Raw genomic sequence first — 27,941 nt, 5'->3', positions numbered from 1 at the left:
ATTCTAGACTAGCATGAAATCATGTAGCATATTCACGACAGTAATCCATGTAACCATATCTTAAATTATTAATATGAACAACAGAGAACAGTGGATAGTATTGAGTTAAGTGTGGTATTGTTATTCATCCAGGCATTTGAACATGAACGTTTTGAGATGATGAGAGCATTTAATTTAAATGATTATGAAAGTGATGCTCCCTGTGAGTTATGTATATATTCAACTTATGCGTTTTTAAAATTTTCAAATCCTCAGCCAAGTGTATATAATATTTTCAACGATTTCGGCACGGCAATGAATTCTTTAAGCTTACCGGATGAAAAACATGTAAATGAATGTCCGTTCTAAATGAACTAAGTCTACATTGCCTCATTTATTATGATTCCTAAGCTTCACTCATCCTTTCAAAAATAGTTTAACATTAAACTAAGCCTATCTTTTGTTTAGGACTTTGGAAAATTTTAACGCAATTTCGGCAGCATGTCGTCTGTAAATTGGACGTTTTCCCATAAAACCTACACCTGATAGGTTGAAATAGATCATTTATAAGAAGTTGAAGGCACACGAGAACCTATATCCACTACCAGCATGCAATACACATCAACTACATCTGCCATGCAGGAGGCATTCTAGACTAGCATGATTTAACATAAAACTCAATTTGCGATCATAATACCTTATAATTAATCAAAGGAGCCACCCGCATCATCTGGTCCAGATTGGCGCATCCTTTCCTCTAACCGCGCTTGCCTATCCATCATGGCTTGCATTTGGGCTCGAAAGCTGGAGACCTCCGATCTCAATTCCGCATTCTTCATTTCCATCATCTGCATCCGTCGAGCCATCTCCTGCTTATCATACTCGGCCTCTCGACGCTGTCGTTCCATCTCTGCACAAGCCACCACACCCATGGATGATGATGTTGTTGGGGCAATGTAACCACTTCCAAGACCTTTCACCTAGCCCCCCGCTTGTTGCCCAAGCACCTGGGAAGTGATCTCGAAATCTGTCATGTGCTGACTCCCCTCTGAAATAGGTGTATCCCTCAGCTCGACCATATGTGCCTAATTTCAATCATGAAAATGATAAAAAGGAATAAGTAAGACTACAACTTTGATGTTTTAAATAAAGTAATAAACTAAACATTTTGCTTCACTTACATGTCTGTCCTACGCACCCTCGTACCACTCCCCCGATCGCCTTTGATGTGTTCTCTAATACAAATCCAGTAGTGGCTCCTCTGTGCCAGTCTCGGGATCACGCTACATTATCATATAAGACATCATTAGTATTATGTCATGTAATGGTTAGATAATTTTATATATAGTAATTACCTGGTGATGATTTATGAATAGCCTCGATCCACCGCAATGCGTCGTAGGGAGTTTGCTGCGGCTCGCAGCATTTGTTTCACATATGGCCTACAAGGAAGATGTAATGATGACTTATTAGTGACATCATTGTGAAAAATTAGTGATTATAATACAAACACATCACCTGATAGCGTGGGTCGCGGAAATGGCGACACACCACGTCTCAATCCTCTTGGGATATCTTATCGTATGGTCGCGCTTCTGCTTCATCTCCCATCGCTCGAAAATGGGAGCACATTTTCGAGCAATAGCTTTTTAATTTATTACACAATTGGATGTCGACCACCCTCCTCACATGGTCATCCTTGAGGATGTCCATATCAAACGCCTTCTGCATATATAGGTAATACAATTACAATGTTAGATAGTTGTTAATTGGCTAGTATATTAAAAGTAAAAAAACATTTAAATTAAAAACAGCTTTATAGGGTTTGGGAACTTACCAAAATGCGCATGTAAAGAACCATGCACTGCTCCTGAGTCACCTGCGGCTAGCTGAATGCGGTGATTGGAGCATACTATCGGCATATAATGCCGAGCTCCCTTGTCCACGAGGTGCACCAATGGTTTAGCGGGGCGGTGTATCCTGGAGGAATGTCGATCCGAATTTGCTGTTTAGTCTTGTCCAGGTGCTTCTTCAGCGAGATGTTCTTTGCTGCACCACGGCCTGACCTGACCGTGGACGTAGATGTTGAAAGTAGAGTTAATTTAAGAACAACATTATAATCATACACGTGAATAATTATCATCAACAGTTGACATGTAAATAAATTAATCGTATCCATACCAACACTGCTCATGACGGTCGGCAACTCACCCTGCGTGCCAATCGCATAAGTGGTATCCATGTATGGCCAAGGTTCCGATGGCTCAGACAATGGTGCTGCCACATCAGGACCGATGCCGGTCTGGAGGATGTAGGATCATCCTCATGCGATGTACTCGTGTGCCTTCTCCAACGTCGGCCTCTTGTTGCCATGTCTACAAATTAATAGACAAGTAAATATAAGAAGTACGAATATTAGATGGATGCAGCATACATCTATTTTCAAGTTATTTACACATGTCAGATACATAGTGACAAAAATAACATGCTTACCCCCTTATACGTCCTCAATATCAGTATCATCCTCACTTTCTAAAGTGTCTTCCTCTTCACTACAGTACTCGACCCCTGTTTTATCTTCCCCGTCAGTTTCCTTATCATCGATAAAGTGAACGTCTACAGAAGGTTTAGTTGTAATGTCAGCAGTCCCTACGTGTTCTGCCATGGCACCATCCCTATGCAATGGTATAGGATCAGCGCCTTCTTCGACAACATCTGTAGCAGATTGCGCTGCTGTGTGGACAGATGGCTCATCTTCTTGGAATGCAATCTCACTGGCACTCATCTCACTATCTATAACTTCTGCAATAGCATACAAACTTCGGGGAGGAATCTTTTGGGCTACATGCCATTCACCCTTCAATTTGGTGTCTTTAAGGTAAAACACTTGTTCTGCCTGCGTCGCAAGCATGAAAGGGTCATTTTGATACCAGGTCTAGCTAAAATTGACACTGGTAAAGTAGGCATTAGTGCTTATCCCAGTCTTTTTATTGTCAATGTCCCACCAGGTACACTTGAACAAGTGGACGACTCTGTTTGCTCCATAGCTAAGCTCTATAATGTCATCCAACACACCAAAGTAGTCAATTTCTTCATCTCCTTTTGTGCCTAGCACCGTAACCCCACAATTTTGGGTTCTTCTATGCAGTTCGAGGGACTTTGTATGAAATCGTAACCCGTTAACAAAGCAACTGCTATAGCGGTTAACTCATTGATTGGGGCCACATGCCAACACGTACAAATCGTTACTTGTTGTTGGTTCCTTATGGTAAAACATGACTTTCATCTATTAAATAAATAGGAGTTTAGAAGAATAAACCATCAATAGTGAAAACATACATTGCTTCTCACTCGAGCAGTTTTTGTTACTTACACGACTCCCAAAGCAATTGATAAATTCCTTTTTATGTCTTTCGTCAACATTCCATTCATCTTGTGTTAGGAGTTCAACTTTATGTTCGCTATATGCAACAATAGTACTTGTTAATGTCAAGTAAGTATATAATTATGCATATGTAAATACAATGCAAAGTAAGGAGTTCGGAACCACGTACTCGATATATGGAACAGTTTCATCACAATTGTTGAGAACGTAAAAATGAGCCTTTTCTAGGTCATTCATATTAATGAAATCGTAAACTCGTGCACCGAGAGGCCGAACATTTTCTCAAAATATAGAGCTCCTGGGTTCTTCATCTTCAGCATTAATAGAATAAACGTCTGCATTTTGCTCATCACGAGTGAACATTGTGTCAATATCATGTAGATACATTGAGCAAAATGCAAGACATTCACTGTCAATGTATGCCTCAATGATTGAACCTTCCGGCCGTGCCTTATTGCACACGTACCCCTTCAAAGTGGACAAGAACCTGTGCATTTTACATAGCATTATAGACTTGTAAACACAATAAAGAAAAAAAAATAAAAACAAGGAAATCACGTGACCATTATACAAGGACTTTATACTTTACCTCTCAATAGGATACATCCAACGATATTGAACCAGTCCTCCAATTATGGCCTCCCTTAGTAAATGGACAGCTAGGTGGACCATCACATCGAAGAATGCTGGCGAAAAAATTTTCTCCAGCTTGCATAGTATGATCACGATGTCATCCTCTGACCGTTCAAGTACGTTTACGCTCAATTTTTTTAGCACAACTGCCGAAAAAAGAATCCCAACTCAATCAGCACCGTGCGAACATCTTCCGTCAAGTGTCCACGAAGGAAATCGGGTAGAACCCATTGTAGAAGGATGTGACAGTCATGACTTTTTATTCCTAGCATCTTCCTTCCTTTGTGTTTGTGCATCAAGCTATGTTTGATGCATATCCATTGGGAAACTTCACTGATTTCAACCATTTGAAGAATTTATTCTTCTCATCCTTCGAAAATGTGTAACAAGTTGATGGCATGAGAATTTTGTCCCTATCACGAAACAGGTGCAGCTCAGGTCGTATTCCCATATCTTCCATATCTCGGCTAGCATTTGCGGTGTCCTTTGTCTTCCCATTTATATCAAGCAATGTACCAATGACATTCTCACAAATATTCTTTTCGATGTGCATGCCATCCAAGTTGTGGCGTAGTAGAAGATCTTTCCAGTATGGCAACTCGAAGAAGACACTTCTCTTTGTCCAATTCAACTCCCACTCAGTGCATTTTCTTTTTCTACTGGTCGATGGTTTCCCAAATTTCACATCTCCGATCAACCTTAGCTGGTTTAATATCTCTTCCTCACTTAGCCGCTTTGGCGGCAACCTTCATTCAGGTTTTCCATTTAAGCTTCTGACGCCACGAGTCCTCCAAGGATGTCCAGTTCGTAGAAAACGGTGATGACACATAAGCATAACTTGTGGCCATGCTTCAAGGATAAGGACCCAACATCCTTATTACATATTGGGCATGCTAAGTAACCTTTTGTGCTCCAACCTGACAGGTTGCCGTATGCGGGGAAATCATTAATTGTCCATAAGACTGCAGCATGTATTCGAAATGTTGTCCTGGTTTCCACATCGAATGTCTCCACTCCTTTTTCCCATAATTCTTTCAACTCGTCAATTAACGGATGCAGGTAAACATCAATATCATTACCAGGTGCTCTCGGTCCGGGAATCAGCAGAGACATATAAATGAAAGGTTCTTTCATACATCGCCATGGTGGCATATTGTATGACATCATCATAACTGGTCACATGCTATATGGGTTGGTCATGTTACCGAAAGGATTGAACCCATCTGAAGCAATGCCAAGTCTGATGTTGCGAGGATCACTAGCAAACCATGGATGCATTTTATAAAATTTGGCCCAAGCTTCGGAGTCCGCTGGATGGCTAAGGGTGTTTCCATCTTGAAGACGTTTCTCTTGATGCCATCTTATATCTGTAGCAGTCTTTTTGCATATATACAATCATTGCAGCCGCGGGATTAATGGACAATATCGCAAAACTTTTTTGGGGATCTTTTTACTCTTCTTCTGATTAGTTGTATACCTCGGTTCACCACATTCTGGGCACTCGTTCGCATTTTCATGTTCACCATAAAATAGTGCACAATCATACCTACACGCATGTATTAGAGTGTAACCGAGACCCAATTCACGCATGTATGTCTTCATCTCATAAAAAGACTTGGGAAGTGTTTCACCATTAGGCAGTGCTGCCTTAATGAGGCTTAAATGCATGTTGAATGCGCTCTGAGATAATCCATGCATTGTCCTTGCATGAAGCAACTTTATCAGAAACTCTAATTTTGAGAACTTTTTATAGTTTGGATATAGGGGCACCTGTGCATCCCTCATGAGATTAGCAAATGGTTTACCGAGTTGATTCAACATACTAAGATAGCAAGGTATGGTACCCACTGAAGTAGTTTCATCACCAGTACGCGACACACTGACATCACCCGTGTCCATTGCAATCCCCCTTTGCAAGTCACCTAACATTTCGATTAACCCTTCCGAACGTGTATCACCACCTACTATATTTGCCCCCTCATCTTCATCGTCATCCTTATCGCTCTGAACTGCGTAATCTTCACTGTGGAACACCCATCTTGTGTATCTTTTCTCCATTCCAAAGTCTAACAAATGTGAATGGACCACATCAATGTGTTTGAATGTTATGTTTTTGCATTTCTTGCAAGGACACCTTATTCTACTGGTTTTGTCTGCATGAGGACGCGTGAACTCTATGAAATCATGTATCCCTTTCACATATTCTGGCAAAAACCTACCCCAAGCGTTTATCCAACTCTTATCTATGTTCATTAATTACCCTATAATATGTTCAAGTAAATGGTGTTCATTATATTCTCATAATGTTTATCATGCATGCATCGTGAATCCTATAATCAACCATCATACTTTAAAGGGTACAGATCCTATCCCATTCAAGAATGTTGCATTTACAATGCAATCAATCACTCAAATTCCTTCATCGTAGTCGTTATAAATTTCGGCAGCATCTCCCCATGGCTCTCCAAGTACACGAAATGGGGGAAGTGAAAATTTTGCTAGTTTTCCATCACTAACAAATTGTCACGACACCCCACTATGCACCCAGAGAACACAAGTAGAGACGCGTTCAAAATATGTAATGACAATTGACAAAGCGTGAACGATGACAACAATGTAAATACAACTTCCTGAACTGTCCACATTGGACAATCCAAGAATGGTTGAAATACGAATATTACTAATCGTAAGTGAAACAAATAATTAACATGTTCGAGTGATTACTAGTCAACATAGTATGACTAATAATCAATTGAAATATAACAATTGATTTGTCTCGCATATACGATTAGGAATGAATGTATAGTAATTGTTCTTGGACGGATCTAAACTTCAATGAATACATGAAGTTAAAAAAAAACATGCAAGGGGCTACGATTTCAAGCTTTGGTTTTGAGGAATATAAGACTTATCTATGCATTGCATGTACGCATTTTTTTTTTAATATTATGTGTAAGGACGATCAATTTTATCTAATGCAATGGATGACTAAAATGACATTTTCCAAGTGGTGTAAACTCGTTTCCTTTTTTAAAGATTTTCGATATAAAATAGTTAGAATGGAGAATAGCTTTCATTTTTACTAAATCGAAAAAGGGAATATTGCACCAAAGTGAAATGCCAAAATACTAAAAACTAGTAGAATTGCACAAGAAATATAAATATAAATAGAGGAATAGCAGAATTTCACAAGCAATAGAACTAAACACAATAAAATAGCATTATTCCATCACCTTGAAGCAAAATACTACAATTTCATTGGAAGGGCAATCTCAAATAACACATTGATCATATAGTCGAAATGTGTGAGTAGCTTAAATACTAAAAAAAAAATGAATACTAAAGTTTAATGATTGCTCATATAACTATTAAAGAGAATATCTAATTGGCAAGCAATGTAACTAAATTTATATATCCTTAATGTGATTGTGCTTACTGTACTCTCTAACAAGTAACCCTATAAGACAGATAGGACATACTCAAGTCTTTCTAGATTTTCAATACTTAATTCACAATCCAATGGCTAAGAATACTTTAAAAATTAAGTATTGAGAAGTACCATATTCCTTGTCAATAGTATTTATCAAAATACTACTTGCCCTATGAAAGTATCTAAACTAGAATACACCTTTGTAATGCGTATGCTATGAAAATATATTGTATTAAGTAGGTGTGATAAGCATACTCAAATTGTAAAACAAGCTTATCAACATCAACTTGTGAATTTGAGAGTACTTGATTTGATTCTAACATGGCCTACATATTGTTACCAGAAACACATAAGGATTGATTTTTTTTCTTCCTTGATAATCATAATAATCCTCATACGATCATTTAGTATACAAATAAATATGTTTTTAATACTATATTGATGAATTTAATCCCAAAAATTTCCATGACCTATCATCAATACTATAAGCGCAGAGAAGGAAAACGAAACGGAGAATGGAACAAATAATGGAAATGAAATGCAAAGACTATTTAGGTAAAATAGACTTAATTTGATAGACTTAATTTGTGAGCTATTTTAGATGATAGAAAAATGAGAGAGCATTGTCAAAGCTTAGGTGAATAATTATACCAATTTATTGTTAGAATTTTAATGGTTAGAATTAATTGTCTGTTCAATTGTGGAAAATATTTTTCATTTTTAATTGTTCAAATGATTGCAAAATGTCATTTTCTTTTCAAGTTTTTCAATATTTATATATAAAAGTTCAAAAAGAAAAAGAAAAGATTTTGTTTTGGTGGCGTACAAATTTGAAAAATGCTCATTTAAAATAATTTGTCCATAGGTTAACTTTTTAGTAACTTATTAAAGCCTTGAGAGAGCATTTGACAATGAAAAAGAGTACAAATTAATAGTGTGGTGCAAATTGTTCCATTTTCCGTTTCAAATTGTATTATCTATCAACTCCATCATATATATATATATATATATATATATATATATATATATATATATATATGTAAAATAGTGTGGTCTGATGGGAGGACCACACTAGTCATCTCGAACAAAATTAAGATATTCTACCATAAATATATAGAAGTGGAGCATGTCAATAAAAAAAATAAAAATAGAAGAAAGAAAGAAAAGATGCCCAATTACTAGTGTCCTCACCTAGGGTCTTCACCACCCTCACATATATAGTCAACATCTTAAAGTTTCACTTAGGTCTTCTCTCTCTCTCTCTCTCTCTCTCTCTCTCTCTCTCTCTCTCTCTCTCTCTCTCTCTCTCTCTCTCTCTCTCTCTCACACACACACACACACAATTATAGACCATTAAAGCATTCATATTTGATTTTTCTCACAAGTCTTAAAAGGTTTGGATTGAAGGAGGCAAAAGAACTGGTTGAAAAGGTTCCTACATTGGTGAAACAAGGTATCACCAAGGAGGAAGCTAATGACGTAATAGAGAAGATCAAGGCTGCTGGTGGAGTTGTAGTAATGGAGTAAAATCTTTTTTTTTGGGGGTGCATGTTCTGTTTAACAGGATTGTCATTGTAAGAATTATGGGTTTCCTAGCTATAAAATGGAATTTATAAGGGGCCAATAGCCATTATCATAACTCATTAAATGAATAATTAGGTCGAGATTTTATTTCTGCAATGAATCACGGCCTTCAAATTTATGTCAATATTAGAACTCTGACTGGGTAAATTGATTTAGTGATGGCAAAATGGGTCAATTAGCTGAGTACAAGTGTTGATGAAGCTTATGGGTTTGGATTCAAATTGATTAGTTTACAAATTTCGTATAAAACATAAACTTGAATCTACACAATTAGTTAATGCCTCGATGGGCTATAGATAGAAATTCATTAATAAAAAATTTCAACTAGTGCTAGTCACTTTTTTTAAAAAAATATTTATTATTTTGTTTAATATTCCAAAAAATATAAATTAAAATTTTTTTTATAATAGTCTCTATTGGTTAGATAGGTAAGCCTAGTTTAGATTCATCCAATAAATGGGTCACAAATTCGATTTAAACCAATAAATCACTAATGAGTACTGGCCCGTTTTCTCACTCCCAGATTGACGCCACTAGTGGAAGTGTGTTTTGGAAGGAACTCTGGACTGGGCGCCTGCCTGCATGCTGTTTGATGGCCAAGCTGCATTACAAATGCACTACTACTACTACTACTACTACTAGTAAAGTTGTACATTGTGGATATATATATATATATATATTATTCAAATAAATAAGAGTTCCGATGTAAGATATAAATAAATCACTAGTTGTATAATAGAGGCAAAACAAAAAGTAAATTTGTTCTGTTAAATACAATCATAACTAAGTTGGAAATGCTGAGAAATTAAACACAAAATATAATAATCACATTAAACACAAAAATGTGTCAATTTATAATATGAATTAGAAAATGTCAACATCATGTTCATGAAATTGATGCATAAGGTTATGAAAAATCTTGTACTTTGTAATTTGTTGTTAGCTCGAAAACCTGTATATAATGGAGGGGAATATTGGGGGAATGCTTCTCCTATTCCAATCTGTGCAATATTGACACTTTGTATGGAACAGTTTATTTACCATAAAACACATGAATTGGATTCACTTTGGTATGAGCTTCTTCTTTAGGAATGATTTGAAAAGAATATTCTTGAGGGCGAAGAAGCAGAACCTCATGTAGTTTTGCTCCATTTATTGTTACAAGTGTCAACCCTGAGTGCTCCACCCCCAACCCATTTCACATAAAGAATAAGAAATTGTGTTAAGACCGACCATATCATTGTCAGTGCCTTGCAACATGTCGTGAAATTACATTTAGAAATGTAAAGGTCGGAGTACCAATGGAGTATCGAGTTGTACTAAGACAAACCATAGCATCAGTACGTGCCTCCCTAAACCATGATGAGATGCAATATAGATAATAGATGATAATTTAATCATTTGCGAAACTGATTTTGTAAATTCCCATGCCCAAGAAGTTCTTGAGAACCTCAAGAGATTGATAGGGCTCCAAATTGACTTCCAAAAATCTGCCTGCCAATTTAGCCAAAATACCCCACATATATTAAAGAAGTTGATGGGAAGAAGGATTAACATCCATAAGATTTGTGATTTGGGAAAATGTGGGCACATATATTAACTTTAGAAAAGGAAGTTGATATTTTCGAGAATCTGGATAAAGGCAAGAAAAACATTGAAGGATGGAAATTGAGAATGTTGTCTTAGGGGGACATTATGGGGTACCTCCTAATATATATAATATTTCTATATGTAATCTACATACAAATCTATATAATAATCTATCTTTATAAAAGTCCTCAAATCAATTCCTCATGCATGCATGATTCATTCCTACATATCTTTGTTTATATGCATGCATACATACATACATACAAATATTTTTCCATTAACTAATTAATTAGGTTTTTCTATTTATAATCTATTTTTTTCCATTGTTCTAGATAAAACATTATACTTTTGTATAATATTATTTTTCCATTTCTACGTGTCCTTTATTTGATAAATTATCAAGAATGCATTAATAGGCAAACGATAATCCTTTCATCCCCCAATTGACTACTACCTAAGTAGGTTTGAACGGCTTATTTGGAGTTCCAATCCATATATATATACACACACACACACACACACACACACACACACACATACACTTTTGTATAATTAGGAAAAAACTCTCAAACATGATTGTCTTTTAGTAGTTAATTTGTTTATATTAATATATGTGTAGCATTTGCGAATTCTTATATGTTAGAAATTGAAGTAATATATGTGAGCATGTCATTTTGTTGGAATCAAACATTGAAAGAATAACAAAATCCATTCAATTTTTTTTTAAATATTCAGTATATTCTTACAATGTTTTAAATACAGCATTCCCAAATCAGATTTAAATATTCATAGTAGATAAAATCAAGAAATATATGTTTGAAAGTAAAAAGATAAAGGGAAAGAAGAACCTGGGCTTGCGGCCGAGAGCAGGGGGAGACTGGGAGAGAGGATCGCCGGAGCAGGAGGGGTGGCTTGCGGCTGAGAGCAGGGGGAGACTAGGAGATATCGAGGATTGCCGAAGCAGGATGAGGGGAAGAGGAGGAGCTGGAGCGAACTTGCGGCCGATCGAGAGCAGGGGAGACTAGGAGAGAGAATTGCCAGAGCAGGAGGGGAAGAGGAGGAGCTGGCGTGGTGGCTTGCGGCGGAGAGCAATGGGAGATCAACTAGGAGCTTTGTTTGCGGGAGTAGGCGGAGGGGAAGAAGCTACGAGAAGGAGGGGAAATATCCCGTGGACAACAATAAAGATTTTTGGGCATTAGTGATGGTTTCAAAACTGTCACTACTACTCTCCGTTTATTTTTTTTTATATAAATAAAAAAGCATTAATGACGGTCCAAATTCGTCACTAATATAGAAATTCGTCACTAATAAGACACCAATGGTGACGAATTTACAAATTCGTCACTAATATTCTCGACATTAGTGACGGTTTCAAAACCGTCACTACTACTCTTCGTTTATTTTTTTTTATAAATAACAAAGCATTAGTGACGGTCCAAATTTGTCATATAAATTCGTCACCATTAGTTTCTTATTAGTGACGAATTTCTATATTAGTGACGAATTTCTAATATTATAAACTTAAATTTTTTTATATATTTTTTTTAAAAGGAAGTATTAGTGACGAATCTAGAAATTCGTCACTATTAGTATCTTATTAGTGACGAATATATACAACATCGTCACTAATATTCGGAATTGAAATTTTTTTAATTTTTTTTTAAAAAAGGAATTATTAGTGACGGCTCCCAAATCCGTCACTAATAAGGAACAAATAGTGACAAATTCATAAATTCGCCCCTAATACTCTGAACCTAATATTTTAAATTTTTTTAAAATAAGTAGTATTGGTGACGGTTGTCAACTATCACTAATAAGGGCCAATAGTGATAAATCTATAAATTCGTCATTAATAGTCTGAACTTAAATTTTTTTAGTAGTGACGTTTGTCAAATCCATCACTAATGCCCTATTAGTAGTGACGGTTCTCCCAAACCGTCAATAATACATTTAACCAAATTTATTTTATATTTTTTAAATAAAAAACTAGTAATGACGGTTTCAAAACCATCACTAATATGCTATTATTAGTGACGAATCTCGCAATCCGTCACTAATATCCTTTACTTAATTTTTTTTATATTTTTTTAAATAAAAACACTAGTAGTGACGGTTTTAAAATTGTCACCAATATGCTCTTATTAGTGACAGATCTCCCAATCCGTCACTAATACCCTTTACTTAATTTTTTTTTTATATTTTTTTTAATAAAAACACTAGTAGTGACGGTTTCAAAACCGTCACTAATAAGTCATTATTAGTGATAGATATCCCAATCTATCACTAATACCATTAACTAAATTTTTTTAATATATTCATAACTATTAGTAGTGACTGTTTGTTAATTGTCACTAATAAGTGACTTTTAGTGACGAATTTAATTCGTCACTAATACCATAAAATCGTTGCTAATATTTTCTTGAAAAATTTTTTGCGCGAAAATTGTTTGCCACCCAGTTTTTAGTGACGAAAAGTATTAGTGACGGTTCTAAACCGTCACTAATAGTTTTGTATTAGTGAGGGCTGCTGAAACATCACTAATGCTTACAATATTAGTGACGGTTCTGAAAAACCGTGACTAATACAACATTATTAGTGACGGTTTTAAAATCGTCACTAATACGTTCGTCACTAAAAACCTGTTTTTTTGTAGTGTTGAAAAGGCGACCAACTTTACATCTGGTCCCAACTAGCTAGCCCATCTTTGGATCTTGCAGATCACAAACTTTGTGAGAAAAAGGTTAAGATAAAACCACTTTCAACAAGTTGACCAACAGAAAGGAGATTTAGAGACAAGTTAGACATAACATATGTGTCAGGTACAGAAAGAGTAGGAGTAGAAACATGACCAAGATGACTAATAGACATATGTGAACCATCAGCAGTATAAATTAAGGGAACATGATTTAAAGACTTCCCATGGGTCACTAAATAGGAATAAGAGGTCATATGATTGCAATAGGCAGAGTCAATAAACCAAGATGTAGAGTTACCTATAGAGATTGATAAGGCAGTAGAAGTACGTGATAAAACCAGTGATAATTGCCTCAAGGTCAGCTACAAAAAGAGATGACCAAGAAGGTGCAAAAGATGAATCAGAAGCTAAGGAGCTAGTGGAGACAACAACAACAGGCTTGGAAGAGTAAGATGCCTTAGCCTTAAGAGCATCCCTAACATCCTTAGCCTTCTTCTTAGGACAATTGGAAATACGGTGGCCATCTTCTTTACAATAGTGGCATTGGCCATTGAAGCGACATGGTTTATAAGAAGCAAAAACTGCAGCAAGAGTAGCCGGAGTAGATGAGCTAGACGGAGCAGTAGCCAAGACCATTTCGGTAGAATGAACCCGACGAGTCTATTGTCGTGTCTCCTCATAAATTAGCTCCGCAAGAGCAACCTCAAGTGTAGGAAGAGGAGATCAATGTAACAAAGATGCTCGAGTATTCTCAAATTCATCCTAGATATGCATAATAAAATATATGAATTGACAACGATCTCGATATGCAGAAAAAAACTTAATCAACTGCCCATCAAAAAAGCAAGGTCAGCTTCAAGCTGACCCCAAATGCTACTAACCTGAGGACAAAACTTGGCAATAGACTGTCCAGGTTCTTGACGCATCTGGGAAAGCCTAGTTTCCAACTGAAACTCGAGAGTAGCATTACTACCACAGTTGTATCGTTTTGCCAAAAAATCCCAAGCAAGTTTGGCATTTCGAAACTTAGGAAATAGACTCTGAATGGAAGGATTTGATGTATTAATAAACCCGGCAAGGATCTTACAGTCAGTACATTCCCATTCATTAAGAGTCTCATCAAACTCCTTTGTGGATTACTTGTTAGTTTTTGTGGGTTTTTGTTTTGTTCCAGTGACAAAACGCCATAATCTCCAACCTATAAGAAAAAATTGACATTGGTTGGGGCCAAGCATTATAGTTGGAGTCATTCAAAACAATCTCTATAGGGCGAGCAACATCATTTAAAGAAGCTATAATAGAAAAAAAAAATGATAATGCTGACCGATTTAGAGCAAAAGGAGGGCGTTGATGGAATGAGCACGAAAAACTAGTCAAAGAAAACCAACTTTGCCGGAAGTGGTGGCGGATGGTGGCTGGAAAATTGTTGGAAGGTCATCGGAGATGACGGTGAGCGGCGGCGAATGCAGCGGTGTCTGGCCGCTGGTGATTGAGTTCATGAGGCGTGTGACGTCGGATTGAAATTTTTGCACCAAGCGAAAAACTCTGGAGCAACGAAATTGATTTATGGTAATGGAATACTAGTGATGAGAGTGGCGGAACAACAAAAAGCCACCAACTAGCGGTCAAGAACCAAACTTTGCTCTAAAACCATGTTAAAACTAAGAGAAGAAAGAAAGAGTTGTAAATAACTTCTGTATTCTTGTATATATAAAACCGTACAAGGGTCATCCTTTTATAGTGAAGGTGACAAGCTCACAAAGGTAAATCATTAATGACATTAAATGCTAATTACACAAATCATGGAGATTGGTTAATCAACTTAATTAGAGAGATATACACATGTAATTGAATGTTATAAGATAGAAATTTGATAGATTCATAAAAAACACATAATATGGGGAAATTCCATTTTTCAATTTTAATTGACCAAATAAAAAAATCGTATAGAATTTGAGTTCAATAGCTTATAAATAATGTCAGCTAGTATTTAAATAAAAATATCAAATAAATTTGCCTAGCCATAATAAATATTTGACGATGTTTCTAAACATACACGTTTTCACACATAAGAAGAAGATTATACTTTGACCACATTACAACCACTAAATATCAAATAGTTTTAGAATGAGGATTAATTTAAGGAGTGAGATTCATAACATGAAGAAAACACAAAAATATCCCACCACGAGGATTAGCAAGTGCATATGCGGCAGGGTGTTCCAAGTGATAAAACATAATCCCTAATCACAATTCTAAAATCCATCCAATAATGTCTTTAAAGAATGTTGAACCCTGGACCTCTAAGAAGCAAAATTTCTCGACAGGACAATGCCTAAATCTCGATTTTCCCCATAATAAGCTTGTTCGTCTCAAGATATACTAGAGTCTAAGCTAAAATCTTGGTTTGTACTAAGAAGTTATTGATGAAACCTATATATTTTAATATTAACAACACATATTTTCTAAGAAATTCAACATGTTGAGAAGAATCCACAGGCATTAGAGGGTGAAAAAAAAAAAAAAAGAAGGAATTTTTTGTGGTCATTGGAACCATACACTCGACACAAAGCAAAAGAAAGTAAGATCCACTCAATGAAATTAATTCTATTCTAGAAAGGTAAAGAGGAGGGATTGAAATTGAATGGAGCTTACAAGATGAGAAAGCAAAGCTTCATTTCTAATGTTAGTTAAGATTCAACCAGCTCCTTTGTCACCCTCATCATCTCTCCCTCTCGTTTTTTCCGTCTCCATTGGGCTGTTCAACCCTCCACTCAAATTACAAAAAACTCCTTAGAGCATGCGTGTTGTATGATAAAAGTGGGAAGGTATTTTTTTGTAATTACACTGACTCGCCTTACCGCAGCCAAGTTCAAATAAATTTTTTTTTGTGGTCATTTTAAAATTATTATTATTATTTTTTAAAAAAAAGGGCAAAAAAAGAGAGGCGGTGCTTCACTCTCAGTACTCTTACCCCGTCAGTTGCTCTGCGTGGTTCGGTTGCTCTCCCATTCCCGCAGGCCGTAGCTGCTGTGCGCTGTGCGCGAGTACGTCCAGCCCACCTCAGGCCCTCAGCTGTTCCTGCTCAGCCTCAGTACCTCCGGTCTTCCAGGTCCTATCCGGTGTTCGAGGACTCCAGCGGGCGGCGACTCCAGCTCCAATGCCTTGCCTCCGACTTCGAGCCTAAATCAAACCAGGTAATTTAAAAATGGCAGCCTGTACCATCAATTTGCAAAACGCAGTTGTCAATTTGGGAGCTCATAGATTTAAACTTGTAAATAGCTTTAGGGTTTAGTTAGTTAATATTGTTATATTTTTTTTAAAGTCCTAACTTTAGTGAGCCCTAAATTTTTATATTTTTTCACCACATTAATTTAACATTTTTGTGGCATTGTGGGTGAAATATTTTTTTGAAAAAGTAGATTCTTTTATTTCTCTTAAAAGGCCTCATTCGATTTAAACTATAGTTTATTGTTTTATTTCTTGACATTAAAGCCCTATTATTTGATATTTTTTTCTAAATTAATTTGATATACTTTTAAAACTCACATTATGATTTCTTGTCATATTAATTTGAGATTGATTATTAAATTTCTATTATTTGAAATTAGTTTCTTACAGCATTTTAGAAGTCTTAATTTAAGGAAAACCTTAAATCATGATTTCTTGTCGTTGTCATTAACATTTTTTATTGTCCTAAATTATTATTCCTTAGTTTTTCATATTAATTATAATTGTTTGAAACTGGATTCCTGATTTCTTTTAAAAGCCCTAATTTGAATTGAACTAAACATTGTTGTGTTATTTCTTTGACCCTTGTCATATTAATTTGATGTTTCATTGTTAAATTCCTATTGTTTGAAATTAGTTTCTTAGAGTAACTTTAGAAGACTTCATTTACGGCGAACCTTAGATTGTGATCTATGATCATTCTCATTAATATTTATATGTTGTCCTAAATTGTTATTCTTTAGCTTCTCTTATACATTTTGTTTGAAATTAGATTCTTGGTGTTCTTTTAAAAGTGTAATTTGAGGTGAATGAGTTGAATGATTGATATTTTTATGTTATCATCATATAAGATGTTCTTTTCATATTATTTATAATATACACTATATATTATGTGTATATGTGCTTGCATGTATGTGTATCTATGAGCATATGCATTAATGGATATACATGCATGCAGGAGCTCATGAATGCATGATGTGAATTTGTTTGCCCATGCATATGAGTTAGTTTATGTGTATGGAGCTAGGTATGTGTGTGGGTTTGCCATACATACATGCATGTGTGAGAACATCTTTGCATGTATGGCAGTATGTGGTACATGTGTGTTTGCATTTTTTCTGATAGTGCATGCATGTGTCATGTGTGTCCATATGCATGAGTGTATACATGCATGTATTCTTGTAGATGAGTTAGCATACATGCTAATGATTTACGTGCATAGGCTTGCATACATGCATGTGTGCATGTGAATGTTTTAGTAGGCATTGTGTATATGTGTTTGCATGATGAATGTACATGAAGTGTTTGCATGCATGCATGGGTGTTGATATGTATGTGTAGGCATGTGTGGAGCCATGTATGTGTGAGTTGCTAGGGTTAGTCCATGCATGCATGAAGTGTAGGGTACATGTACATGCATGAATTCATGTAGGGATGTTAGGGTGCATATCTATAAGTATGCATGTAGTCATGTGAGCATGCATACATGTATGCATTGATTGGAGTAGGTGGTAGATTTGAGAACTTTGGTGAGCTTGAAGTTCTTTTGTAGAAGGTTGAGTTAGACAGCAATGAGACCTTTATATTAAGCTATGTTGTGGTGCAAAATAATTTTAAAAAAGTTTCAAGCTTAGGGGTTTGTCAATATTCCCTTGAATAAAAGCATCATTCTTTCTAAGAGTTTTATCATTCCTTGCATCCAACATCATTCTAAGTATGAACATTGTCCTTTTGCTCACCAACTTGGGGGCTTGATGCATCCTTAAGTTGTCATTTCTAGATCCGCCTTATGTATGGTCTCATTGGTTGTGATCTTCTGTGTCACTAACACCTTTTTATTCTACTTCTACTTGATTACCACCTTATGTATGGTCCCATTGGTTGTGATCTTTTGTCACACCAACACATTTTTTTCTTTTTTCTATATGATTACCACCTTATGTGTGGTTCCATTGGTTGTGATCTTTTGTCATACAAACACCCTTTTTTTTCTTTTTCTATTCGATTACATCTTATGTGTGGTCCCATTGGTTGTGGTCTTCTGTAACACCAACACTTTTTTTTTCTTTTTTTTTTCTAACATAATTACCACCTTGTGTGTGGACCTGTTGGTTGTGATTTTCTTTGCACCAACATTTTTATTTTCTACATGATTATCTCCTTATATGTGGTCCCGTTGGTTGTGGTCAATGATAACAACAATACCTTTGTTCTTTTAACATGATTACCACACTGTGTGGTCCTTGGGTTGTGATTTTCTGTCACCCTAAAACATTTTTTTGTTTAATGCACTGAGATGGTAATTGACACATTAGCACTAAGTATCACCTTTTCTTTTCATGCGCTAAGGTAATAATTGGACATATTGCGACGTCTTCTTTCTTGTGTGATGTATTTTGGTAATCTTTTGATCCTTGTGCTTATCTAAATGTTTGGAATTTAGCCCTATACAAAAATCGAAAAATTTAGCTTTGTTGCACTCTTCTAGATAGAAGATATGAAGAATGGGGGGCTACTGTTACCCATATTTGTCTAGGCTCAATTTAGACCCAAATTTCCGGCTTTTAAAAGGTTGATATATTTTGTAAGGCTTTAGAATCCAAGAGGAACTAATTTTGGGCTTTTCTTTTTTCAATATTTTTTTAATTTCATTTTAATGACAATTTGGTGAAAATAGACTTTTTAAGGTTATTTTGGGAAAGCTTTTTTTCGGCTTGAAACCTTAGCCCCTTGCTTATAAAATAATTAAAAAAAAAAAAAAAAACTGAGGACCTAGGAGAGAGGAGGCACATATTGAATTCAAGGGAGCACAAAGGAGAATAGAACATTGAAGCACAAAAAATTGGAGTATATGTAAATACACGTTGAAGCACAAAAACTTGGAGCACAAAGGAGAATAGAAAATTGAAGCACAAAAAATTGGAGTATATGTAAATACACATTGAAGCACAAAAACTAGGAGTATATGTTCACTCTAAGAGGGGAAAAAGATAAAAAAGAAAGGTAGACCATACGTTCAAGTGAAGGAACAACAAGAGAGAAAAGCAAGAGAGGGGGAAAGAGAAGGAAGAAAAAAACTAGTTTACTTTTCTAGATGCTTGATTTCTCAAAGTATCAATTTACCAAGAACAAAAGGTGTGATTCACTAACTTTGGTCTTCATTGAAACTTTGTGTGTTGAATGCTCAAGATTAGCTTAATGGCCAATTTGACACCTTATTATGTGCATAAACATAAGATTCCTTCAAAACTAAGCTTTTGTTCTTGTTATTTGAAAAAGAATAACTTTTTTATATCTAATGTCAATCATTTTCTCTATTGTGAGGTTGTGGCTAGGCAGAAGAAAAGGTATTTAGGTGATTTAAAGGGTGAAAAGGAAGAAAGAGGTGGCTAGAGGCCATGGCCAGCCTGAGAGAGAGAGAGAGAGAGGAAAGGAGAGAGTTCGAAAAAAAATCCCATTTTTACATGCATAGCGTGTCCAAAGGGTTGGGAATAAGTATATATAGCTTCAAAGGCTCAAAAGTAATAAAACAAAATTGGTCGGAGGGGCTTCGGAAAGCCTAGAACCGCGTTGTTGCCGCTAAAGAGAGAACAACTTGAATTTTGCATGTTTTAGGTGGTGTTTTTGAACGAAAATGATTCTTGGGGCTGAGAGGAGTCGAATGGTGTTGACATGACATCAATTTTGGATATTAGAGGAGGCCAAAAAAAGGTTTTTTTAGTTTTAAGGTCATGGCGTCTTCACCTGTGAGTCGCAGAGAAGACGTCGGAATAGTAACTTTGGTTGATGTCCTCTCCCTCGCATGCCACATGCATGCCACGTTAAATTCGAACTGCTGTGTCTATGCAGATCGGTCGATCAGTTTATCCTATTTTTGAATTTATTTATTTAATTAATTAATTTAATAGATTTATTTTTAAGTTTAGAAAATTTTTAAAAAAATTTCTATTGGTAAAAAAATTATGAAAAAAAATAGGAGGCAACCAGAATTTTTAAACCATTTTCTTAGTTTATTTTATTTCATTTATTATTTACTTTTTATTTTTATTTAATTTGGCTATTTCCAATTAAAAAAAATGATTTCTTTTAGGTTTTTATTTAGTTTTCTTCTTTGTAATTTTAGGGGACCTATTTCCAACCTTAGGGGCTTTTTAGGATAATTTTTTTTTAAAAAACATTTTAAATTAAGTTTTATTGTATTTTCTTACATTTTTAGCTTGTATAAATTGTTAGAAAATCATAAAATTGTAGTAAATTTCTTAAAAATACCAAAAAAATTTAGAAGAGTATTTATTATGTTTTTATGGTTTTCAAATTTTTTAGAGCTTGATTGCATCCTAATTTGAGTATGATGTCAAACAATATGAAAAACACAAGCTTTGGTGGTACTCGGTACCTTGTTTTGTGTGCATTTATCTATTTATGAATGTTGGAATGATTGAATTATGCCCAAGAGTAGTTGAAGAACACTCTTAAGAGATTTGTTTAGAGAGATCATTGTTAGTTTGAGTTGCATATATGCCTTTAATGATATGTGTTGTTGTTTTACTATGATGTGATTAAGAATTGTTGTGAAATGATGCTTGAGTTCTTATTTGAATTTGGGAATTGTTTGGATGTTTGAAAATTTAAAAACTTTATACATTAATTAATGAATTTGGCAATAGACATCATAGGGAAACGCAATAGGACTTCCTATTGGTCTTCTGTGAGATGAGGGAAGCCTTGCGTTCTAAATCGGAATACCATGGGAATGCAAGGTGGAACAATATTAAATAGAAATGTAATGTTAATCAAGATGAAAGACAATGAATGTGGATTGGTGATTATACTTAGAAGGTGTTGTTCGAAAGGATGGGTGTGTAGGGTTGCTAGTACCTTCCCCTCGCGCTACCGTACTCCTAAACCTAATATTGGTATCTCTAAATATGATTGTCAACTCTTTGGACCTAGGTCAGCTTAGAGAGCAATCAATTGGTAGTAATTAGATGCACTTAACCATACCTAGATGAAAAGGGTTAGTGGAGATTCCATAGAGCCTTTAACATAATTAAATCCCTCATACCATAATCATATTTAGGGTCGCCATCCTAGTTGAGATGTCGGATCTCGGTACGCGCGCATTGACAAGAGTAATGACTAGCAATTGGACTGTAGTAGGGGAATCAAGAGAATTACTAATCACAACTGATGTACTTCAAGGTTCTACTTTGAGTACTTATCTTTTTGCTTTCATTAATGAACTTACTGAATTTCTAAAACAAGATTCCTTGGTGTATGTTGTTTGCAAATGATGTTGTCTTAATTGATGAAAGTAGGAGTAGTGTGGAATCTATGTTAGAACCTTAGAGAACCATTTCAGGGTTTATTTCATAATATCAAGTGTTAAGTGCTAGACTCTAAATTCAAATTGAACTTGAAAAGGTCACTAAATCTAAAATCTAAATTAGTTTAATTATTTGGTATCTAATATCTAAATATGTGTTGTTTTCCAATTTTGACCATATCTAAGCTTAGTAGCATAAATATTTGATAAAATTAATAAGAAATTACATAAGATAAATTTTTATTTTAACATAACATTTTTCTTGTCATATTTAATTAGTAATTATAAATAAAAATAATATAATTTACTATTCTATGAAAAATAAAATTTGTTATTTTAATTTTAATCCCTTGGACATTGAATTTTTTGTCATTTTCATTTTTCAGAAGCGTAAAATCGGGAAAGAGAAATCTAGATCTGAATTAGACTTGTTTTAATGTCCGTTCTATCAAAGGTATTTTAAGAAAATTCAAAATTGTAACTAAACGCTTAGATGTCAAGCTGATTCACTTATTTAGTGAACCAGTTTAGGCATAGCCTCTATTCAAAGGCTATTTAGATCAAATAAGCATCCCTTTAGAGTCTAAAGGTTTTAGAATAAGTAGGAATAATATAGGATATTTGAAATGCAATTTCAATAAAGTAAGGGAGAGTATTGGAGGGAAAATTAAACTCCATAATCAAAATATTAATAATGCTAGTAGATTTTCATATTTTGGATCTATTATGCAAGCACAAGGGGAAATTGAAGAGGATGTAATACATAAATTTACAACAAGTTGGGTAATATGATGGAGTGTGTTACGTGCGGTGTAATCATAGAATATCCTTAAAATTAAAAAGAAAGTTTTAAAAGATGGCTATAAAATCAACCATACTTTATGAATTAAAATGTTAGGCAATTAAGAAACATGTATAATAAGTAAAAGTTAGTGAAATGCGAATGTTAAGGTGAATGAGTTGTATAACATTAAACGATAAATTAAAGAACGAATATATATATGCAATAAACTAGGCATAGTACTGATCGAAGACAAGATAAGGAAGGAGCATCTTAGATGGTTTGGGCTTTTGAAACGCAAGCCTAGTACACCTTTGAGGAGGAGTTAGTTATTGTTTTCTAGTACTAAAAGGGGTAGGGGTAGACTTAAAATAATGAGGTGGTGATAAAGGATTTAATAATTCAGTTAGAGGAGGAAAATGCTCAATTGGGGGAATTTGCAGAAAATTATTCATGTAGCGAACCCCACCTAGTGGGACTTAGGACTTCTTCTTGTTTGTTTCTTCTGCATGTTATGTAGTAGATCTTGACTAGTGTTTATGTGATTCCTTCATTTTGGGAGTTTGCTTGCTCTTATATTTAATTCAGGTAGCTTTGTTTCTTTGATTGCATGTTGTTGCGTTGTTTTCCAAGTTGTATCCTTTTTGATGTGACATGTGTGCTCTCATTTTAGTTCACGTTTTTTACTTGTTTCTTATGTATGTTTATGTGCATGTTGTGTTCACTTTTTTTTTTTTTTTTGCCTTTTTTCCCCCTTATATTGCTTGTGCTTATATTGTTCACTTTCTGTTACTTGTGTTTTGTACACTGTTCATCAACATATCCATAATGAATTCTCATATGGATCTTGAGGGTTATGTTTGTGCATGCCATTGAATCTAGGGGTGATGGGGGTTTTTCTTCTGGTTTTTTTTTAATCAATTTTGCAATTAATCACAATGACCACTCTTGAGATTTAGAAAAAAAGATGTAGATTGCCTATAAGGTTTCAAAAATCATACACACCCCTCTTCAAATTTAACAAATAGATGAAAGCATCACATAAAATTTCAAAAATCACATTGAAATTCGCTTACCATTCAATTTTTGGGATATTTATGCTCTCTCTAGAAACTTTTTGAAATAATATTGCTTTGATAGCTGAAAGATTGATAAATTTGAAAAGACAAATTGAAAAATTAAAAAAAAGTCATCAATTGCAATGTAATTAAATATAAATAAAAATATGAACATATAAAAAATGCAAATAATTCTTGATAAATCACCATCCTAATGTAACTGCATTCATTAATGAAAAGATAGCATACTATACATTGAAACACAAATAAAAGAAGAGCATAAGTTTCCCATAATTTGAAACAACATAAAATTGGATAAAAAACTAATTTTTTGGTGAATACTTTTGATTTTGCAATTGAGCATATGGATATGAAATCTGTATTGTACTAAATAGAAAGGGCAAATGAATGGTTGTTTTCCTTGGGAAGATGGTGGAGCTTCTAGGAAAAAAAAAAAAAAGGAAAAAAAAATATGTTTCAATTAAGGAAGAAATGGCTGAACGGAAAAGAGAAAAAAGAACTTTAATCAATTGCATAAACTAAAATATATAGAGGAGAAGGAAAAGAGGATTTGAATGTGATGCGTTTATAAAGAAATTATTGGGATTTGAACATGTGATTTAGGAGTTATTGGGCAGATGAGACTTGAGAGGTATATTTGTGTCATATTGTGGAGCTACAAGATATTTTGGGAAATTTAAATGACTAGACCAAAGAAAGGGAATCCCATTTCTTAGTAGAATAGATATATTTTAAAATATAAAATTCTATGACAATTTTAAATTAAATCTATGGTATGTTTAGAGGTTTTTTTTTTTTTTTGAATTCTCATTAATTTATAATCAAATTTGATCCTCAGCTTCTTCTTCCCAAAACAACTGAAAAGTAGCAAGCATTTTGGCACTTATGATTGATATCATGGTCACAAATCTTGTCCAATCACCAATCCCAGCGTCCTATGTGGTTCCCCTCATATCTGAAATCCCAAAGATGATGAGAATTGGATTGGATGCACAAACCACAGGCCCAAGGAAAAAAAGAACCAGATTTGGAAAGTGCCTTTCTGGGTACAAACCACCTATTTACACTAGCAAAGTTGCAAAACATAACTCAAGTTTGGTTGGGGATGACAAGGAAATAGAAGAAACTAACAAAGATAGAGCAGCAGATTTAAGGTCAGTTGCCCAGATCAAATCAGACCTTTATGAGGCATTACAAGGTATAGTGGCTTAAATCTTCATTTCCATTTCCAAAATCTTCCATGTTAATTTACTGTTCTGCTGAAATGGGCTTCTCATATGAGTATACACAAGGGATCAGCAGAGGCATTTTTGGAGTCACATCAACGAAGAAACATGAGATTGAGGGTCTGGTTAATCTGCTAGAATCTCAGAATCCAACTCCAGATCCCACTCTGAATCTGGAGAAGGTAGGTCTAAAAAACAGAAAGAAAAAAAAAAAAAGAGAGCTAAATGCTTCCATTATGATTTTTTTTTGTAGTTTGAGGGAGTCAAAACTACTATAACTAGGAGTTAATTGTTCCTTATGATTTCTATATATATATATGGAAGGTGGATGGACGGTGGAAGCTTGTTTACAGCACAGTTACTATTTTGGGGTCAAAGAGAACGAAGCTAGGATTGCGAGATTTCATCACCTTGGGGGATTTTTTCCAAACCATTCATGTTTCTGAGGTATATCCTCCTTCACCTACATTAGTGTTAACATATACTAATTTATTTTACTTCCTAAGATGAAAGGTGTTGGACTTTTTTTCCCCCATCCACAACCAAAAATAAAAGAGGAAAAGGTAGAGAATTCCAGCCAGAAAATAAAATGAAAAAACAGTAAGAGAGATTTAGAGGAAAAGATTAAAAGGTCATTTTTTTTTTTTTTTTTAAATATCTTGTTTGAGAAATTCAGGAATTTCCTCTCTTCTTCATGTTGTGGATATATTGAGCATGCCATATATTTGCTGTTGGTATAAAATCAATGGAATGATTTCAAACTTCTGACAAAGTTGTAACATTTTTTGTGGGTCCAAAAATGGAGGGCAAAGCAGTTAACATGATACAGTTCTACGTGAGAGGATTAAATTTGTTGAATGGACAACTGACGGTGGAGGCCTCCTTCAAGATTGTCTCCAAATCAGTAACACCGGCTTCTTAACTTAATTCTCTACTATTATTACTTTATCTTCTTAGGCATTATTACAATTCAAAAAATTAGCACATGCTTTCCATATTTATATTTTAATGTATTAGGCAATAATTTTTCCCTATGATTTTTATTTTTTTCATTGTTATTCAATTCACTAGTGGAACGACATTTTAAAAGAGGGGGGCAAATTCATTATTTAATCCTTTGAGAAAGAAAATAGTGATCCGGTATTTTTTTAATTGTCAATAATTAATAAACTTGATTATTATTATTATTTTTTTCCTTTTGCTTATTGCAGAGAGTTGACATTAATTATGAGAGCTCAACGATCACTCCTGAACGGGTTTGCCAATTTAAAAGCATCTCATTTTGTAAAAATATATAACAATCGAATACATGAACACCTTCATTATCAAATGCATGTAGACATACATATCTTTCTTATGGAGTCATGGGAGTTTTCTATCTTTAGGGCTCTTCTAACTTTCATTTTCTTTTTGAAAATTTACAGCTGATGAGCGTGTTCCGAAAGAACTATAATCTCTTGCTAAGCATCTTTAATCCAGAGGGTTGGCTTGAGATCTCGTATCCTTGGCATATTTGACACTATTATACACAACGTTTAGTGTACTTGAAAAGAATCAATTAGAAATGAGATGAATAAAAAAATAAATCGCATGGGAAATATACATTCTTACATACTAAACATTATGTTGCCCGACTAGTATTAAAGTATTGTTCTTTTGTACTTTGTTTTTTGTTCTTTTTATAGTTTTTAATAAGATGTTATAGGAATGAAAGAGAGAGTAATTAGTAGTTCCTTGATTCGATCAACTACCACAGATATGTTGATGATGAAATGAGGATAGGGAGGGATGACAAAGGTAATATCTTCATATTGGAAAGATCATAACTGATCAAGCCCCAATGATGTACTTTTTGTTCTAAACTTCCTAATTGGAAGTCTATTTTTTGTTTTCTTCAAATTTTTTAGAATGAATGGCAGAACTTCCCTTTTGATTGACATTGGAGTTCTAGCCAATGCATGTTCCCTTTCCAACTTACTAAACTTGCTACACCAGTTGTAGCATCCTCCTCATAGTTGTATTGCCCCCACGAGAGAAAAAAAAAAAAAAAAAAGTAACTTGGCAAATTGATGTAGTGGAACCAAGTTCATGCAATGATCATCTTGCCCATAAAGTTAGATTGTAGGATTGTTTTTTATATGATGGTCTGAGAACTTTTAGAAACTCCACTAATCCACTAATATAACGGGTCTGTCCCTATACTTTGCTCCATTTAAATCCCAAGGTTTAATCTTGTTGATAGTCATTTTTTTCTCAAAAAAAAGAAAAAAGAAAAAAGTTTTTTGAAGTACAGGAAAGATTAAAGCAAATAATAAAGGAAAAAAAAAAAAGCTTAAAGTGGTCAACCACCTCATGCAAGTGGTTTACTTGTCTTCCCTCCAACTAGTCTTGGCCCATCCGCAATCAATCACTCTGCTCCAAATTTGAATTCTTGAGTTGTAAAAGTTGGTTGGTTGGAAGTTTTGGGCATGTCACATATTAATTGTCGACAATGGCAGTTGATGCATGGTGTATATTGGTGGTTAACTTTTGAAATTAAAATTTTAAAGGGATTTCTCTCCACCCCATAAGAAGTCTATGAAAAGACCCCTTTTGGGGAGAGATTAGGACACATTCAAGTGAGAGTAAGGTGAGGATTTTCATTAGAAAAAAAAAAAAAAAAAAAGGGGGGGGTGGGGGGTGTTGGTTTTCAAAAAAGGTGTTTTGTTTGAAAGAAGATGAAATGATAATTTGATTCCTTCAAGTTTTCAAGGGGTATTTGGGGAGTGATTTGCAAAAGAGCCCTTTACTTGATATACATAGTGGGAGCACAATCCAACTTGGCGCCTAATACTTTCTTCTGTGATTTCATTTATTTTCACAAATATGACATGTATGTTACTTAGAAGCATGTTTTATTATTTATATGTACTCCACTTCATTGTCTATTTGTTTCTATGATGTTTTTTTTTATGCCATTTTGTAGCGTGTTCAATTGTTTGTAAGATGTGTATAACTATGCA

The 27,941-nt window shown here is 34.6% G+C and overlaps 2 protein-coding genes across 3 annotated transcripts in view; both read left to right on the top strand.

Moving 5' to 3' along the window:
* Positions 1-8,954, top strand: part of LOC131166242 (uncharacterized) — a 42,427-nt gene extending 33,473 nt beyond the window's left edge. The window contains exon 2 of the mRNA XM_058124635.1: positions 8,822-8,954. Within this exon, the coding sequence (XP_057980618.1) occupies positions 8,822-8,954 (133 nt within the window). The remainder of the gene's footprint in view (positions 1-8,821) is intronic.
* Positions 8,955-16,200: 7,246 nt separating this feature from the next.
* LOC131160467 (fibrillin-5, chloroplastic) lies at positions 16,201-27,033 on the top strand. 2 transcript variants are annotated; one of them, XM_058116177.1, is made up of 8 exons: positions 16,201-16,493; positions 24,552-24,911; positions 25,006-25,121; positions 25,264-25,386; positions 25,745-25,843; positions 26,151-26,195; positions 26,364-26,437; positions 26,696-27,033. In XM_058116177.1, exons 2-8 carry the CDS (start codon positions 24,599-24,601, stop codon positions 26,763-26,765), a joined length of 840 nt encoding a protein of 279 aa, XP_057972160.1. In that variant the 5' UTR covers positions 16,201-16,493; positions 24,552-24,598; the 3' UTR covers positions 26,766-27,033. The 2 variants fall into 2 exon arrangements, with proteins under 2 accessions (XP_057972160.1, XP_057972168.1); XM_058116185.1 differs by lacking the exon at positions 26,151-26,195 and having other exon boundaries at positions 16,230-16,493.
* Positions 27,034-27,941: the final 908 nt, after the last annotated feature.

The sequence above is a fragment of the Malania oleifera genome, chromosome 1 (assembly GCF_029873635.1).
Source record: "Malania oleifera isolate guangnan ecotype guangnan chromosome 1, ASM2987363v1, whole genome shotgun sequence".
Classification (NCBI taxonomy): Eukaryota; Viridiplantae; Streptophyta; class Magnoliopsida; order Santalales; family Ximeniaceae; genus Malania; species Malania oleifera.
This window is presented reverse-complemented; position numbering and strand designations above follow the sequence as displayed.